We start from the raw sequence: 18,994 nt of genomic DNA, 5'->3' as shown, positions 1-18,994 counted from the left end.
TAATGCTTTAACAATGGGAGGACAGAACACTAGACATTATGGTCTTGTCAGTTTACTTCAATTGGTTCAACTTGTGTTGAAAACATAACTATGTTTAAGTTCTGCAGGACTCGCCATGTTAAAGAGAAAGGGTTTTTTTAAAGGTAAAAGGAACTCTGTGTATATGCAATGTTTTAAACTCACAACAACCCCACAAAAGATTGCAAGGTGCTCACCGATGGCAGGCAAAGCCCTGGCTGTTTGTGCCTCTGCCCACTAATCACCAGTTGATTGGCAGGAGAAGGCAGGCTGGCCAGGAGGTGAAGAAACGGACATGAACACGCCTGCATCCCCAGCTGATGATGTCACTGCCAGCACAACCCAGAATAGCACCAGAGCTGATTCTCTAAAACTTGGTCCAAAACATAGTGAAAAATGGTGTCGCTTCCAGGTTGTGCCAGAAGTGACATCATTGCATGGCACATAATGGGGGTAAGTCACTAGCACTTCCTACCCCCTCTCACCGGTTGCCAGAGGAGATCTGGCAACCTTACCTAAAAGGTAGCTTAGTTTGAGTATAGTGACTCGTCAAAGGCTACCCAGTAAGCTTCACATGAAGATTTTAACCTAGATGTCTCATGTCCAACTCCATCACAGAGGTCCAAAAGTACTTAGTGTAACGAATTCTATGAATATCAGTCATGATTAGACATGGGCATGAACCAAAAAAATTTAACAAACCAGCGGTTCGTGGTTCGGTGCTGCCAATGAACCCGAACTAACGTACCAAAACAAACATTTCCCGCTGATGAACTGGTTTGAGGTTCGTGGTTCATGGGCATCAGAACGGCCCCTGTTGGATTTAGATAGCCCATATTCCCAGGGAGTGTTTAGCAGGCTCTCTTCCAGCCAGCACCCAAGTTTGGTCAAGATTGCAATAGGGATCTTGGAGTTATACCCTCTCCAATCCGAGGCCCCCAGGAAACTCCCATCCGATACAGTTAGAGCCACCAGTTGACATTGGCCCAGTGTACAAGGGGTTGGCCATCAGAACTGCCTATCAGGGTTTGCAGGGATGAGATTGAAATGCCCATGGCTACAGAACACCCCCATTCCCCCTCCCTCCCCCCGAGTGTCTTCTCCCATGTAACCAATTGTAACCAATTTGCAACTCCATGGTTGGAAGGAAGACCTGCCAATCAAGGTAAGCTGGGCTTCGATTCAGGTTTCCAGGGCAACAGAAGGAGTGCAGACAGAGTTCAGGCATTCCCCCAGCTCCATTTCCAAGGGAATTGATTGATGGTGCCTGACTGTCTGGCTTCACAAACCGCGGGCAAACACAACAAACGGGGCTTCCAACGAATGCTGGTTTGTTGGCCATGGACCCTCACAAACCACTGGTTCGCAAACAGACGATCAGGCGGTTCGTGGGTTTTTTTGGTTCGTAATGCGGTTCGTGCCCATGTCTAGTCATGAAGTAAAACCCATTGACTTTATTGCTTTTGAAAAATCTCTGTGCTTACATGCTCCATATTGTACACTGTATATTAGGTTTGCTTAATGCCCTTTAACGACCCCACTATTCTTGCTGTTGGAATGGTAAAAGAATGATTTTTTTTCTACAGATGTTTAACTTTTCACAAGTATGATGTTTGAAAATTAAATTTATCTAGCTCATGATTTTTTCTTGAGTTGACTGGGAGAGCTTGGGTGCAGGGTCAGCTGCAAGGCCAAGAGGCGATGGTGCCATCTTCTTGGCCCATGCTGGGCTCCAACACCTCCTCCATCCACTGTTAAGGAGAAGGCCATGGCCTGTGTCAGGGACAGATATGGAAAGATGAGCAGCTTTGTTAGAAATCATGGATGGCCAGTCACCTTTGGTGCCTCTAGCAGTTCATAGGACCTCCTTTTTTCAGTGGCTCCACAGAGAAGGCTTGGCCCAGCAAGGGCAACCATGGAGGGGCAGTCAGCTTCATTTGCAAGCATGGAGGGCCTTTTGACACACCTGGAAAAAGTTGCCTGGCATCTGCAGCAGCCATAGAGGGTCTGGTTTAGTTTGTCCTGCCTTGGAGGGAGAATTCCAGGCTGCAAACCTCCAGGTGGAGCCTCGAATTCTCCTGGAATTACAACTGATCTTACAACTGTTGCTGGGAGCAGGAAGGAGGGGAAATTGAGAGTCAGCGTGGTGGAGTGGTTAGAGAGTCAGATCATCTGGGCTACCCAGGCCATAGAAGCTTGTTTGGGTGACCTTGGACCAGTCATTCTCTCTCAGCCTAATCTACCACACAGGGTTTTTGTGGATAAAATGGAGGAGAGGACAATGATGTAAGCAGTTTTAGGCCCCATGGGTGGGGAGAGTGAAATGAAATAAATAAATATATAATAAATAATGCTGAAGACTTGGGGGGCGGGAGATGGAAAAAGAAAGGTTGGTTGGTGAGTGAGAAGGAGAGAAAGAAGCAGAGAAAGGAGGATTCTGCAGCAGTGGGAGCACCTAGTAATTGGGGACTGAGCGTATGAACTCAAGGACTAAAACACCTTCCCTACAAGAAAAATTTGGGACTTCTCAATTTATATTTGTGGAGTTATGGGAGACACTTCATTCTCCTCCTGTCACTATTTCCTCTTTCCTTCCTCCTGGAAACTCCCGTATCTTCTTCTTTCTACCTATCTTTTATCTCCCTGTACCAGTCTTCAACTTTATTTATTATTTATTTACTGATGGGGACACAAACTTGCTTATATTGTTATTCTCACCTCCATTTTATCTTCATAACAACCCCATGAGGTGCAAAATACCCAACTCTACCTTTCTTTCCCACCTAATTCCAAGGATGCTGTTGATATTTTGAACCTGTGCTTGGAGTCAGTAATGGGCTGGATAAGGGTGAACAGTCTGAAATTGGATCCTGACAAGACAGAGGTTATCTGGATTAGTAGAAAGGCAGACCAGGAACTTGAAACCTCTCCTGTTTTGGACAGGTTTATACTTACCTTGAAAAACTATGTTTGCAGCTTGGGGGTGCTGCTCGGCACAGCAGTCACTTAGAAAACCAGGCGGCTGCAGTGGTTCAGAGTGCTAGGCCCAGTTTTGGCTGGTGCGTCAGTTGCATGCTTCCTGGCTCAGTCATATCTAGCCACAGTGATCCATGCCTTAATCACATCTAGTCTGGAATACTGTAATATGCTCTATTTGGTGCTACCCTTGAAGACTGTTCAAAAGCTGCAGCTAATGCAGAATGTTGTGTCTAGACTGCTGGTTGGGGCCTGCTATCAGAAGCACATGACCCCGATATTACAGCAATTAAACTGACTACCAAGATGTTAGGTTTGGACTTTAAAGCCTACCCTGGTCCCTACATGGCTTGGGACCAGGGTATCTGAAGGACGATCTTCTCCCATATGTTCTTGCCTGGGAATGTAAGATTACAGGGAGAGGCCCTACTGACTATCCCATCAGCTAAAGAAGCTCATTTAGTGGGTACATGAGTGAGGGCCTTTTTGGTGGTAGTCCCATGACTATGGAACAGCATCCCCAGGGTAGTGCACCTGGCCCCCTCATTGCTGATCTTCAGGAGGCAGCTGAAGACATTTTTATTTAGGACTGCATTTAATTAACATTTTTTGTGTGATTATTGAGTCTTAAAACTGCTTTTAAACTTAATGTTTTTTGTATTCATTTTATGATTGTTTTTATTCATGTTGTTAACTGTCTTGAGTTCCTGCAAGGTAGAAAAGCAACTGACAGTTTTAAATAAATTAAATAAATAAATAAAGCTGAAAGAGAGGGATTGGCTCAAGGTCAGTAAGCAAGCATGGTAGCTAGTCACTCAGGTGTGTTGTGCAGCAACTGTTGTCACACAGTAATGTTGACAGGTGGTCACCACGGGGCCTGAAAGAATTATACCAGTAGCATGGTACCAAGTAGTTGCTGCTAGGCCTGGCCTCAATGAGTCCCCCCTCCAGGGCAGGAAGAAGGTGAGCAGGGGTGGCCTGGGAGCCCTGGAAAGGGCTTTGGAAACAGTGCTGGAAACAGCCTGCCCCTTCCCTGCCACATTTTATTGACAGAAACCAAGGCTTCCAATACTTCAAGACAAGCAATATTGTAGTGGTTGCCTAGCAACCTCCAAAATGGCTGCCAAGATCTCAGAGGGCATATCTTAAAACTACTACTTCTATTTTGAGGAGTTTTTAAACCTAAAGCACTTTTTTTTAAGATTTCAGATTTTTTGTTTCAGATTCTTCTACAAACCTGAGGCTTTCCTCAGGATTGTACAGATGCAGGTTCACGGCTGTTATCTATACATTTAAGAATTTGCATCTACAGCCATATTGAGAATTAGGTATAGCGGGGAACCTGCAAGGAGTTGCAGGGGGTCACCATTTACATTTTTTAAAAGTCACTTATGTCATTTTCCTCTGTAGCCCCTTCCCACACTATTTCCTCTTTTCCTGGCAGCCCCCATATCCTCTCCCCTTTTCTTTCCAGTGAAACCTACCTGGCAGCAGTGATGAAAATGGCTACTGTTGTGCTTTTCATTAGGCAGCATCAGCATTATTGGAGCCCATTCTGAACAGGGCCAACAAAGTTCGCCCATTAACAAGCAAAACCATAATTGAGCAGCTGACTGTTTTCTGCTTCTTGTGTCAAAGAGCCGTTATTTGCCAAAAATTTAAAATCACCATGCATGTATGTCACTCTACTTTCTTTTTCATGTAGTATGAAAAACCTAGAATTAAGCAAATTCATTTTACCTGCATTGGGTGTCAGATGGTGTTTAAATAAAAAAATAAATCCAAAAACATGCAGTAGCTTGCATTTTACTGCCAGAGTGAAACTTCACCATCCTATCAAGGGAGCTTTTTGTAAGGTTTGTAATGTGCTGCTTTCGTGCTTTAGCAAAGAAAAATGTCACTGCTGGGCTTTATTTTTAACAGACTTTTTAAACATCAATTAATGCAAGCAAATATAGTGGAGGGTTTCTTGCTTCTTATTTATATGGGTGTGTTGAGAGAGGGAGCGAGTGCAAGTAGCAGGGGAAGAGGGGAAGGTTATTTTATTTTTAACTCCAAAGGACTGGAGAACAGGGAAGGGAGATGTGGAAAGGCACAAATAGTGCTCAGGTGCCAAGTATCCACCAAAAGGCATTTGGGGTTTACGCCTTTAACTTTCCTCAATGCCTCCAAATATGTCAGGCTGCACGTGTGTAATATTTTCTAGTGTGAATTTTAAGCTATAGGAGTTGTAGGCAAAACTGACAAAGGCAAAAGATTTAAATGTCACTGAAGGATCACACAAGTCAAACAATGGATGAAAATAAATACTTTGCTAGGTGGACCAAGCATAAGACTAGGGATCCCAGACCCCCAGTGGGGGCGGGGGATCTCCCGCCCCCACACCCCCACTAACCTGAGCAGTGGGGGGCACGCACCTTCCTTACTTGCTCCCTTGTGGCACGGCGCACTCCCATGTGCTGCAGCCACCGGGATCGGGCCCATTCTGGCCCAGATCGGGGCCACAGCAGAGCACAAGAGTGCTCCTGCACTCTGCAGTGCTCAAAATGGGCCGATCCGTGGCAAACCAGGCCCATTTTCAGCAGCTGCGGCTTGCAGGAGCGCTCCTGCACTCCGCAGCGCCCCAAAACGGACCATTTCGGCACAGATCAGGCCCGGTTTTGAGGAACTGCGGAGTGCAGGAGCGTTCCTGCGCTCTGCAGCGCCTCAAAACAGGCCCAATCTGTGGCAGAACAGCCCGTTTCAGGCGCGTTCTGCAGTGCCTGGCCACGCGATGATGTCACCCCGAAGTGACGTCATCGCACCTGTGGGGGGGCGCGCACACACCCCTCTCCCCAAAGGTAAGTGCCAGGCCCCTGTCCCCCGCCGGGAGATTGAGGGGGCCTGGCAACCCTACATAAGACACAAAACATATTTTTGTTTGTTTTCGGAAAAAGCAAAAACAGCAGAACATATTGAACATAGTATTTGATTTAGTTATGATCTCAGTAAAAAGCATGCATGCATATGGATTATTTCAGACATTATTGCTTAGCCTGTTTTTAAAAAATATTATTTCTGCTTTGTTTTCATTTTTTCTGAGCCCCATTCTGGTTTTATTTTGAATTCAGTGGGTTGGTGCATTTATTTATTCATTTGCATTTGAGTTTTTGACCTGATGTAGGTCCACAAAAGGATTAATATCAATTAAAGTCACAATACAACAAGGCAGTTCAAAACAAAACAAGGAATGAAAAAAGCTAGGTATATTATTGAATGTCATGAATACACTGGGTTGAATCTAGGGTTACCATGTCCCATGGTCTTGAAAGCAGAAAAAGGGGAGCGCTGAGTGGACATACCTTGCGTGTGCACACAGTGCTCGCTCTGGAGCACTTCTTCATCATTCTGGGAATGATGTCATTCCCCGATGCGACGCAGAAGCAATGAGTCAAGTGGGAGACTGGTTTGATAAAAGTCATCCCCAACCACTAGATTGAGGGTCTATTTTTATCAAATTAGCCCTGTGCACAACCCATTGCTTCTGCATTGGCCAGGAAGGATATTGTTCCCAGCACAAAGAGAAAGTGCTTGGGAGCGTGCTGTGGGGTTTCAAACCCCATTCCCATGTCTTTACCCCTTGCTGGCCAGGTGGTGGGGACAGAAGCTGGGGGGGATTTCTCGCCCCCACTGCGGGGACTGGTAACCTTAGTTGGATCCCACACCTACATTTCCATGCAGGCACAAGGAGGAGGGTGATTCCCCCCTACTGTTGTAGCCCAAAATGTTCCTTGAATGCTGCTCCTGTCCTAGGGGATAGGGGAACAGAAAGAGTAGCTGGAGGGTTGGAGGTCAACTGCGGGGGTGGAGGGGTGACAAAAAACATTCTAAACCTTGCATCTGTGAAAATCTAGGCAGAATCTAGCCCCTGTTTCATTTCAAAAAATCCAATTCCCAACATGGGTCCATGCTTATGAAAAGTCCTCATGGATCTCACCCCCCTTTGCATTAATTACTTTTGTGGTTGTTTTTGCATCAGTTGTGTGTGAATGACATTTTTTAAATAGTGTTCAAATGAATCAAAAACACAAGTAACAAAAATATGCAAACTGAAAAGGATCACAGTGGCATCATTTTTAAAAAAGAAACAAAAAGGCATAATCATAGATACCTAAAAACATCTGAGCAAAATCAATCATATAACAACAGATCCCGACAGGGAAAAAAGAAAAAGAAAATCCTCAAACATCCATTTGACCTGTAGAACACCACACTTTTCACTTGCCTTCTATGAGGATGCAATGAGGATGCACGACCAACTTGGTTAGGATGGTGTTCCATCACTTTGGTGTTTTCAAGAAAGATGTTCTTTTTGTATGGCCACCTACTAGACTTCTGATGGTAGATGCACATAGAGCAGGAACTCCAGCAGGGCCGGATCGCCGGGGGGGCAGGGGGTAGTCTGCCCCCGGCACTGTCAAAGAAGGGGCACCGGGCGCAGCTGCCAACCCCCAGGAGTGCGCGGGCGGCTGACCAGAGGGCAGTGGGAGCCTGCCTGTACCTTTCGCCTGCCGCGAAAGCAGGGGGCAAGCAGCAAGCCTGCCGCCCCGTCACTGTGCCACCTGCGCGGCAAGCTGGCTGCTTCGGTGCACCGCGGAGCTGGCAGCAGTAGTGCGGGTGGCTGGGAGGCTGCCAGTGCCATTCACCTGCCCCGCAGGACAGCGGGCCCACGGCAAGCCGGCCGCCCCCTCAGTGGGGCAGGCGTACGGCACAGGTGGCCTCCCAGCCACCTGTGCTGCTGCCACCAGCTCCGCGGTGCGCTGGGGCAGCCAGCTTGCCGCGCAGGGCAGTGCGCTCTGCAGTGTGGGAGTGCGCGCAGCGCACTCCGCAGTTCCAGGAGTGTGCGCGTGCGCTGCGCACATGCACAAGGCCGGACCTGCGTTGCCCTGAGCGCCGGCAACCCTAGATCCAGCCCTGAACTCCAGAAATGTCCTAAGAATTTATTTATGTTCATATGGGAGGAAGCAGTCCTTGAGATACTCTTGATTTTAAAGTGTTCAGGATTTTCGTTCAAAAATAGCACTTAATTTGGGATTGAAAACCAAATAGAAGCAAGAATAGCTTCAGTAACAGATAAGAACTTACATTTTAGCAGTCTCCATCCTGCAGAATCAGGATGCTCTCACATTGAAACACCTCAGGATCTTCCTATTTCAGTTGGCAGTGATTACATATAGTAAAGAATGGGGAGAAAGAGTGAGGATCTTTTATAGAGGTTAAATATTTCTTATGGAAATACTTTGTATCACACCCGTAGCTTGAGCTTAATGGCAGTGAATCAAGTAATGTTGTCCCCTCGCTGCCTTTACCTGTTTCCTTGACTTCTGAAATGGCGTTATTTTCAGACTATGAATGAGAATAATATTCCTTTGTGACTTTACAGTGCCTCATGCCTAGTAGCACCGCGGAGCTGGCAGCAGCAGTGCGGGTGGCTGGGAGGCTGCCAGTGCCATTCACCTGCCCCGCAGGACAGCGGGCCCACGGCAAGCCGGCCGCCCCCTCAGTGGGGCAGGCGTACGGCACAGGTGGCCTCTGTGCTCATCTCTAGTGTTTTTTTTTTAATCTGAAAAGTTGTGTAGAGGAAAATGGGGGTAGAGAAATGAATTCTGCCTACTTTACATCAGCATAGTTGTTTTCCTTCTCTCTGTAAAAAGACTGACAAGTAAGCATAACATGACTAGCGCTGTCAGGAATTACATAAAACTTACAAGCTTCAAGATTTCTGATCGAGACACTTAGGTTGTTTTAAAGAAATGTCTGGGATTCAGAGCTGACAGCCCAGAGGCATCCAGAGCACCAAGTTTTAAAAGAGCTCTACAGTTTACAGTTTATATACAGTTTTAAAAGAGATCTCAAATACTTTTGTTTGCCTATCTTAACGTGTTGATTATAAAATGTACCTTTTTAAATTAAAGGGGCCACAAGTCAGTAGTAGATAACTTAGCATGCAGAAGGTTCCAGGATCAGTCCTAGCATTTCCAGTTAAAAGAATCAAGGGCAGATCTTGGAGAGCTTCTGCTAGCTGAAATTCTACTATATAAAAGGTGAGCCATATTGGCAGTGACTCACTTTTTATCATAGCGCAGGTGCAGTGAGGGGCATGCAGGTGTGCCTGCACCAGGCTTCTGAAAGGCCACAGAGGCAGAGGGCCCAGCGTGACCCAGTGGCCCAGCCTGGATGGGGCAGCAGTGACGTGGCCCTCCCAACGCCTTGCAGCTAGAGCCCGTTGTATTGTTTCATTCAGCAGTCTGGAGCTAGTACTTAAAATTATGATCTGTGGAGTCATAAAGTAACACAGTTTGAAGACTTTTGCCCGCCAAAGAAAACTTCAGCTCTGCCAGAAGAAGAGCCACATACATTGCATGAAGGCTCCATTTTACAGAAAGAGAACTCATACTGAGAGAACGTTCTAATTCCAGTGTTTTGTTCACAAGGCCACAGGCCTCCCAATATGGCAGGAGGGTAGGGTTGCCAGTCCCTCTTAACCCCAACTCGAATCCACTTTTCCAGAGTACTCATTCAACAAGAACCATTACAATAGAATACACTTTATATAAAGTGCAACCAGTGCTCTATTTTATCAACATGAACCAACAGTCTATATCAAAAATTAATATTTAATAATCAGTAGCAGTATCCGTAATAATCAATAGCATATAGTATCACAAATCCAATTGGTGGGAAAGAATCACACGTACACTCATAGAAGAATCGAAACAGTCAATAAGAAGCCGTACAAGTACTACATAACAGTATCAAAAATCTGCTCTAAAGTGCACAATGTCCAACGATGAATTGACACAAGTAATAAAGTTCAGTTTGGAATTGTTGTGTGATTGCCTTCTCTCCCCAGCATCCAGTTCAGAAGTCTTTCTCTGTTCAGCTCCTGCTACCCAATCAGATTCCTTGGAGTAGCCTGTCACTCTAGGCTCTCTTTTTCTGTGAAGAATTAACCCTTCACAGTCCGTCAGCTGTTTGTACAGCACTTCTAAGCTTTTAAAAAGTGCAGTCCATCACACTTGCATTCTGGAAAATGATTTCTCCAACTCAGCAGATTATATCAGACCTCAGGATGAGATAAAACAAGCCTTTTGCACCTGACTGTTCTGTAGACCAAATGCAAATGAGGCCAATCTTATAAAAGTTATTCCCGGATGTTTATTTCAACCTACCTAAGGAATGAAATACCCAGAGTAAATTTGCCAAGGGGTCAGCACTGTCTTTTCCCTTCACTTTTGCTCTGCCTGTCTTACTTGGAATAATGCTATTGAGCAAGGGCTCTTTTGTTTCTAGTGTTTCATATAATACCACACATACAATTTTCATATGATACGGCATGCACAATGTTTAAAAAGTAGCTGCAGCAGCAGGGGCAATGGCTGCAGTAGAAAGCAAAGTAATTGTAATAATAGCTGCATGAGAAGGTTTCTCCCTCCTTCCTCTACTTCTGTGGCAGCCCAGAGAGGCATTTCGTCTTTGTACTTTGAACCTCCTCCTGCCTCCAGAGTTATACCTGAACTCTAACTGGGCTGAGGAGCATTAACACTGCAGATGTAAAACACATTACAAAATAAAATATGATTATTGGGGGATCCCATTTTTAGTAAGGTTGTGATTGAACAAAATGAGAAATGGAAGGTAAGAGAAATCCAAAAATGGGAGGGAAAGAAAACCTCTGTTTGATCCAGGTTCAAGTTTTATTGGATGAACATTCAAAAGCATTCATCTCTAGACAGAGCCCTGACAATTTACTGCAGCTCCAGTGGCAATAATAATAAATGCATTTTTTACAGCCAAATGGTTCCAGCAGCCAACAACGTTACCACTATATAATTAATAACAATAAGCAATTAAAGAGAACAGCAGGTTACAACAATAAAGCACTGAAATATATTAGCACAGAAAAGAAATACAGAATGGTTACGTGCGAAAGGAGTACATTGGGTCAACATATACCCCCTTTTCTATAAAACATACAAGACCCCACTTGCTACTGCTGCGAACCGTTCATTCACTCCACTGGTATTTGCTTAGGGTTTCTGTGCAGGTCCCATCAAAATAAAAGCTATATAGCTTGGTAGATTTTACCCCAAATCTCTTAACAAAAAAAAAATGACATGATGTGTAACTAAATTCAAGATGAATGCTATTGTTTCAAAATTGAAATTTCATGCTGAATGCTGAGGGAATTTAGAAGTTAAATAAGAAAGCAGATATAACACACCAACCATTGTTTATTAAGAGACGGTTAATAAAGTGTGCATTTGAATATCCAAAGGGATTGGACCAGTGAGTTCTTGTTGCTAACTAAAAAGCAAGTGTTCAAAAACAATATGAATTCTCTAAGTATGTTGCCACTTTTAATTCATTAATCTGCCTTTAAAGTTGTCTTGAATTTGTTTTTCTCTTTAAAACTGTTTCCCTCTTGCCTTTAAGAGACACCCTCATAAAGGCTCATGGTCTTTGAAATATACATCAATGTTCCTCACTGTAGAAATATCTTGTCTTCCCTTGTCAGTGCTATGCACGTGCTCAGTAGGTGATGCTCACAAAGCCATGCATTTAGCTAATGCCCCTACTTTGCCAGTCCAGACATCCAGAAAGAAACCTCCAAGGGCAGCCCAGGCTCAATGAATGCCAGAGCTGGGCCCCAGTTTATATATGGCCAATATTCTTGTTACGCAGCTTGCATTTCCTATGTTTATTTATCCTGGTTCTTCCTTTCTTAAGCGTTTGTTTTGAGTATCAGCAGGGCTCATTTCGAGGGGGAACGCACAGGAACGCAGTTCCGGCAGTTCCCCAAAGAGGTCACATGTCAGGTGGCCCAGCCCACCTGACTCTTGGCCATTTTGGGCCCGTTTCGTCCTGGATTGGGGCCGAAACAGCCTGCATCAGGCCTCTGACAGGTGGTGGATCACTCTCCTGTTCAGCAGCAGCCCGATCCTGACCATTTTGGGCTCCTTTTTGGCCATTTTCAGCCCCTTTTTGGCCCAATTTCAGTCCTGAATGGCCAGGATTGGGTCCAAAACAGCCAGAATAGGTGATGTCAGGGGGTGTGGCATATGCAAATCAGTTATGCTAATGACACATTTCTGGTGATGTTAAGGGGCATGACATATGCTAATGAGTTATGCTAATGAGTTCCTCCAGCTCTTTTTCTACGAAATGACCCCTGAGTATCAGTATGCCAGATCCCTGTCCCAAAACCAATGTAGTGAATCTGGGCTATTCCTTCTTTTCTCTCAAAGGTGGTTTATAAGTAGTTCATACATGGATGTACATTAAAAGTTTGTGTCCATTACTTTTAAAGTTATATGAGATGCTCCCTGTGGCGATTGTGATTTCTGCAAACAGGTTGTTGTGTTTTTTTCACTTGAAAGTTGCCATAGACAGCATGTTTGTAAACAAACGCAAAGGAATATGGGAAACTGTTTACTTTCTGAACCATAAATATATAGTGATTAATGCCTACAGCTAGTTTTAATTAATTCAGTAAGAGCAGACAATTTCAGCCAGATCCACAAATCAGTCATACTGGAGCAGTTGGATTTAAACTAACAATCTCATTTTGTCAATGAAGTGGTGATGGTTTAAGTAGCACAGTCTGTTTTATGCTATGGCTAGCCATCAGCAGATTTACACCTCAATCTTAAACACTTCTGAAGTAAATCCTTTTGAAATCAATGCACTTTCTTTCCAGAATTGTCTTTGGTGTATTTTGATGAAGATAAATTACATTATTCTATGAATTCTATGAAATAAGTAGTATGCGTTTAAAATTTAAAATATTTTTGTGGGGGGGCAGAATCAATATTACAGTGAAATTGAGGAATAAAACCACATTAAAATAAAAGTGGAACGAGTTAAGGGCTGCATATTTGTTTTGTATTATAACTTTTATGATATGCAGCTGAAATCAAGACTTGCATAATTTATTGACAGAAATTATTCTAGTTTGAAATCCCAGATTTAAGGTGAAACTTGAGGGAGATGTAGTAGCTTTGTCTTGTATGTTTTCCCTTCTCATTTTTGTATATACTGGATGAACACATTTTGTTCGTTACTTTCGTAAACTAGTTGTAAACTACTACTAGCCACTTGATGTCCTCAATAAGACCCTAGTTACATGTTTATTGGAAAGCATAGTTGCTGCTATCTCTGTGGCAACTATCCTCCAACTAAATAAAGACCCTTTAAGTTTCCAAATCAGATGGGAATCATTTTCCTGTGAGTGGTTCCTCCATGGCCGAGCTAGCTTTTAAATGGCTAACTGTGGAAGCAGCACCCTGCAGGGAAAAGATTATCATTTCCTTGGAAATAACTACATATATGTGTGAGGAATAGCTTAAATGTCATCCCAGGTCTATAGGAATTGCTTGTACAAAAGTGGTTCCCACAACAGACTAGGTTTAACATTTAAAGGGCCCCATAATTAGGGCATATTGTATAATTCCAGCATGTTGGACATGCTCCCTGATAGGGCAGGAGTGGTTGCATGGTGGTCAATATATATGCCCTGTCCTGTGAACAGAAGATACTCATGTTTAAATATTACCTGGAAGCAGTCAGAGGAGACAACTACCATATAGTTCCATGTAACACATAAAAGGCTTCTCTTTATCCTATGCTTCCTAAAAGTTACAGAATGGAACAGTGTACCCAAAATGCCCACAGTGCATGTATTGAGAATGGCACTTTTCCTGCGGTCCTATGGCAGCTTGTTTCTTTTTGGTGTTCACAGTGCCTAGCATTCAGAAAAACAAATGAGGTACAAAGCAGTAGCCTGGGCTGGCCATTGTTTCTTTTTTCCCACAGAGCACTATTAGTTACCTGCTCTGAATCATGAGGAAAAAAGTTGCTTTAGAAAGGTATATAGTACACAGTATGCATGTGTGGTCCACTATAGAATGGAATTCTTATTAACTGACTATCAGTACAGTCCTAAGCAGAATTACACCCTTCTAAGCCCATTGACCTCATTGGAGCTGAACTGTGCAAGCCAAAGTGTTAGCTGCTGATATTTTCCCAGTAGTCCTAACTTTACAACATTTAGCATTTAGTTTATGCTGCATGAAGTGTCCATGAAATATCCTTTTTCAATTTTACCAATTTGTGTTTTTTTTGTGTAGAACTCGATGGTAGATATACCAGTGCTTCCACCAGTTCCAGAAGTCCCAGACGGGTGGGCAATACTAGTAGGTATTTAACATCACACAACAGAGAAAGCTCTCTTGAAACATGAATAAGCATAAAAAATTTCCCTCAGTACAGCAATATGGAATTGCTTATTAAAGTGTGAGAAGCAGTGTTTTAAAATATCTCCCAATTTTGATTTTGATTAAAATATATTTCCTGTAATATTGTCATTTTTCTTATAGTATTTCTACCATTAGAAATATTCCCCTCTATTATGTTATTTTAATTGCTCATTTTATTATAATTTTATGTAACGTAATGTTGCAGGGCAGTATACAAAATTATTTGAGATGGATTTGTATACAAGCTCACAATTGGAAGCCTGGATCCTGAAGGTGTATGTCAACACAAACTTAAAAGAGAGTGTGGTTTGCTTCACAAAGAAATTTGGGAACTGTAGCAATATGGGGAATCTCACACAGTTTTGAGCATCATAAACCTGCAATAACTGAGGCCACTTGTCAAGATATTTAAAGCATGGCATTTAAATTGATGTGATCGCTCTTCATAGTATAGTCAGACATATAATGTGACTCCCTTGATTCTATGCTGACTGTGGCTGGGTTCACACTTCACTTTTGTGGAATAGGTTTCGTCCCCCCTGTAGTCAGTTCCCGCATATCATCAGTAACTGAAAATGAACATGAGATGGAACTTCCAAAACAAGATACTTTCTACACAAGCATTTTCCTTATGATCCAGACAGCCCACATGATGCAGAAGCACAGTTGTTACAGATGGAGCCAACCATTGGGAAGCATTTGGATTGGGTTCATATGTAAGCAGATATGTTCCACTATCTTCAATGAGAGCAGGATCAGGCATTTGGTACTTTTTTTTGTTCGTTTGTTCTACACTGAACGGGACCATTCTATAAAAGACAGATGTACTTTTAATACCCCCATTAAAGAACTGGGTAAATGAAAAATTTCAGCATGCCTCAAAATGTAAGACCATTTTTTATTATTATTTCCAAACGTAGTGTTTGTAAAATAATTGAACATTATTGGTTCCCAAATGAAAGTAATTGGAAACATGGCAGGGCCAGTGAGACACAAGAATCTAAGCAGCTCAGGAACTAAGAATCAGATATTTTATCTGAAAACTGTGTTAGTTTTCCTGGAACTTTATTACCTATTTAATCTGGTCCTGGTTTGTTGAACCAAGTTTCCTTTATCCACTTGTTGCCCTAACCACCTGCTTCTTGCTAGGCATGATTCATACATAATGATAGATAATAGTTTGTAGTGATGGAAATAAGCCTGAGGAATCTACAGGCCCGTGCACTTCTTCCCTCCTCCTCCTCCTCCTCCTCCTCAGGCTCAGCTGGGAAATGCACATCTTTAAGCAGAGTTGCATCCTTCTAATCCGTTGGACTTCAGTGGTCTTAGAGGGTGTAGCTCTGCTTAGAATGACACTATAACTGCTCCAACTTGCATGGCAAACCATAGTTTGTGATTTTGACTGAATCACAAATGATCTACTCCTCAAAACAGGAATAAATCATGATTTTGAAGGCTGGTTTGAGGAACAGAGATCAAACCACAGTTTGGCTCCTTTGAAACTGCAAACTGTGATTTTCTGTAGAATAATTTAGCCTTAAATGAAAGACCAGCAGAAAAGCTTGCAACTACAAGATTTCCTTGGGCTTCTTTTCATAACAACAAACAATTTGTTGTTATGAGTGAACTGTGCCATGGAGTTGGAATGGACTAAAGGTCACCTACGTCACTCCCCTACCTCATTTTCTGTTTCCCACTGCAGCTGGTTCATTCCATCTGCTACTGAAACAAAAATTCTGTCCCCAGCAAATTGTTGCCATAGGCAGCCATCCAGGGTTATCTTTTTACTGGCCAGCTCTGGTAGTACTGATATATGTTACTACCAATTTATTCAACAAGTTACTACCAATTTATTCAACAGTATTTGTGAGATATGTCATACTATTTTAATGTGTTCAAATCTATATTTAGTCTAACTGGTGCTCACACTTTTTTTAAGCAGAGGGGAATCCAGAATCATTTTAGAATATAATAGCAACAACATCATGTGACTTTGTGATGTGTTCCCAACAAATATTGTAATACTGAAATTTTTGCAGAATTCTTGAGATTCCTTGACAGTCTGAGAAATGCAGGGAATGTTAGAATGGTCACTTGAATAAATGTCTTTAAAACTGAGTAATTATAATACAAAAAGGACAAAAATATTGGTGGCTGCTACCCATGACATTTAGGAGTGCAGTTTTCCTGTTAAGAAACAGTCTATTTCTGACTACCAGATGCTTGAAGCTAACAATAGAGGAAGCTATCCCTGCTTGTGATCTTCCCTGTGGCATCTTTAGCCTACAGTCAAGAGGATACAATACCAGACTAGATTTACCTTTATTGTGTCTCAGCATGCCATTTCTTAGGGAGGGGGTCACATCTCAGTAGTAGAGCATGCAAAAAAATCTTCAATTTAATTACTGGCATCTTCCATTTAAAAAAAAAATAGTGGGCACCAGATTAGGGATGGACCTAAAAATGTGGAGAGTCACTATCAATTGCAGTATATAATACTGGGTTAGTTTGACAAATGGTCTGATTCAGTGTAAGTCAGTTCATATGTTCATGCATCATTGTGTTCTTACAGCCCATTCAGTGCAGAAATAGATGTACAGCAGATGTACTTTGACTATCAGGAAGAAGTTGTCCATTTGAATACCCTTCTTTTGTTGTTTGAAGCTACCTGGCCGTTTGAAAGGCAGTCGTAGATAGAAGCATAATTTAAAGTGGATAAGCTAGCTTTCCATAAGCAGGGAGTTTATGTTGAAGAGCATTCCTACATGCATTTGTTATAGTCTCCTGAGCTTTTTACAATGCAGTGCTAAGAACACTTTAATGGGAGTAAGACCCACTGAATATACCTGAGTTGGATTCTGAGTAGACCAGCTTAGATGTGCTCTCCTAATCTAGCTTTCTTCCTGGCATGCTAGCTTTCAGCATGGAGGGAATATTCAACAGATCAGCATTCAAACATGTCATCCACCATGCCATCTACAGCATGGCCCTGAAAACACTTACTGTGTTTTCCTCCCTGCACATTGGAATTGGTGCTGAATGTTAGGTAGATGTAGAGGTTTTCTAGTATTTCTCTTTAGTTACTTGCTTTGTCTAAGACAAGATAGAATTTGACATTATTTAGACTTTATTCTGCATTTTTGCAGTAGTACTTTCTTCCAGTACTAAAAAAATTTCCCTCCAGCAAATACCAGCTGTAACTTTGATTTTAGTATCTTCATTTCCTTACTGCTATATCCCTGAATTGTTGTTTGGTGATAATTCCTGAGAAATTGTAAATGACAGAAGGCCCATTACAATCAGGTAGAAATGATGAGCGTGTGCTGCAAGGCTTCAGGCAATGCTAATTTCTGTATTAAGCCTTTAAAGAATCAATGTGTACTCTTTAACCAGGTGAAGCAAAAAAAAAATCTTACCTGTTTCTCATGGAGATAATTTTGTGTTTATGTTCCATATTTGGAGTGTCTAGAACAAGATTAAAATGCCTTAATTTTTTGTTGATGCTTCAGAACAATCAAAAGTGTCAGAAAAATGTTAACTAAAGACTGTGGTTTGGATCCTATATTTTGCACTAGCACGGCATGATCCTCCATTACAGAGCCAGAACTCCATTGCTGTGTGTGTTCCTGAGCTGCTAGGTGCTCTGCAGCAGATGAATGCTTCTGCAATGGAGGACTGTGCTATGCAAGTGGAAGGAAAGTACAGGATCCAAGCCAATGTTTACGTTTTGCCAACAGTAATTAATTGGAATGCACTTCAGTTGGAATTTCAGTGGTTGCTACTTTGCTTCTGTGTCATCCCCATTTTTTTGCATGAGATCCTCCCACCTTACCATTCAGTTCATTTGACAATGGCCATCCTTTTCAGGGATAAAGTGAAGACAAACAATAAGGAATGCTTATTGCTTTCTTCATTGTTTGTAAGCATCTAAAAACATTTGACAAACCTTCGTTGGAAAGACAATCTTTTGGTCTCATCCATCATGTAACTTGTTAAGTCCTTAAAAAGTTACTGTGTCTGATAAGCACACTCTGGGCTAGTGGTCTTTAGTTGATGAGTTTGGACCCTCAAGTGGGTCATAGAGTCCTACCTCTAGAGTGCAAGCCCCTATAGAGCCAGGATAAGAGTCACCATCACTTTTGCTGCTTTTTGGAAAGGGCCTGCTGTTAGTTTTAAGGGCATCACATCTCCTGCCTCTTTTTTGCATGCACATTTTGCAGAGCAGCAGGATGGCAAGGTGAAGTCATTGAACAGTGAAGAGGTGTCTCTTTAAGTTCAGAGACAGTCTCCTCTCCACAAAACCCTCTCCTTTGCCTTTACTCTCTTTTTTCAACTTGACCATCTCCTAAGAGTTGGTCTCTGTGTGCTCATGCAAGCCTCCCCACCAGTAAGGTCATAGTTTTGCTTCCTCCACTTTTGTTCATGTATCTGATATCACATGTCTTCCTGTCATGCTGCCTGGATGTAAAAGATGGGTCTTTAATGGTTGAAGAGTGCTAATCTATCCTGCTATTTCTGTTTGACAGAACAGAAGGATGTTGTTCAACTCTTGGAATCATTCACACTGTTTATTTCAAAGATGCTCAGTCTGCATAGAACTGCTGCTAGATCTTACAGTGGTAAATGAATTATATTTAACATGAAATGTCCATGGGGAGCTGGGAAAGAAAAAACAACAACAGAACCAGAGTTGGCTATGCTAC

General features: G+C 42.6%; 1 protein-coding gene across 5 annotated transcripts in view; it reads left to right on the top strand.

Annotated features, from left to right (window-relative positions):
* The window catches only part of ZNF521 (zinc finger protein 521), a 396,855-nt gene that overhangs the window by 309,212 nt on the left and 68,649 nt on the right, over positions 1-18,994 (top strand). For 3 of the 5 annotated variants that reach the window (XM_054985823.1, XM_054985821.1, XM_054985820.1), the window contains one exon: positions 14,163-14,228. The exons of the other annotated variants lie outside the window; for them this stretch is intronic. In XM_054985823.1, the coding sequence (XP_054841798.1) occupies positions 14,163-14,228 (66 nt within the window). The remainder of the gene's footprint in view (positions 1-14,162; positions 14,229-18,994) is intronic. 5 annotated transcript variants of the gene reach the window in all.

Source organism: Eublepharis macularius, chromosome 7 (assembly GCF_028583425.1).
Source record: "Eublepharis macularius isolate TG4126 chromosome 7, MPM_Emac_v1.0, whole genome shotgun sequence".
Classification (NCBI taxonomy): domain Eukaryota; kingdom Metazoa; phylum Chordata; class Lepidosauria; order Squamata; family Eublepharidae; genus Eublepharis; species Eublepharis macularius.
Note: the sequence above shows the minus strand (reverse complement) of the source record. Positions and strands in the feature narration are given on the sequence as shown.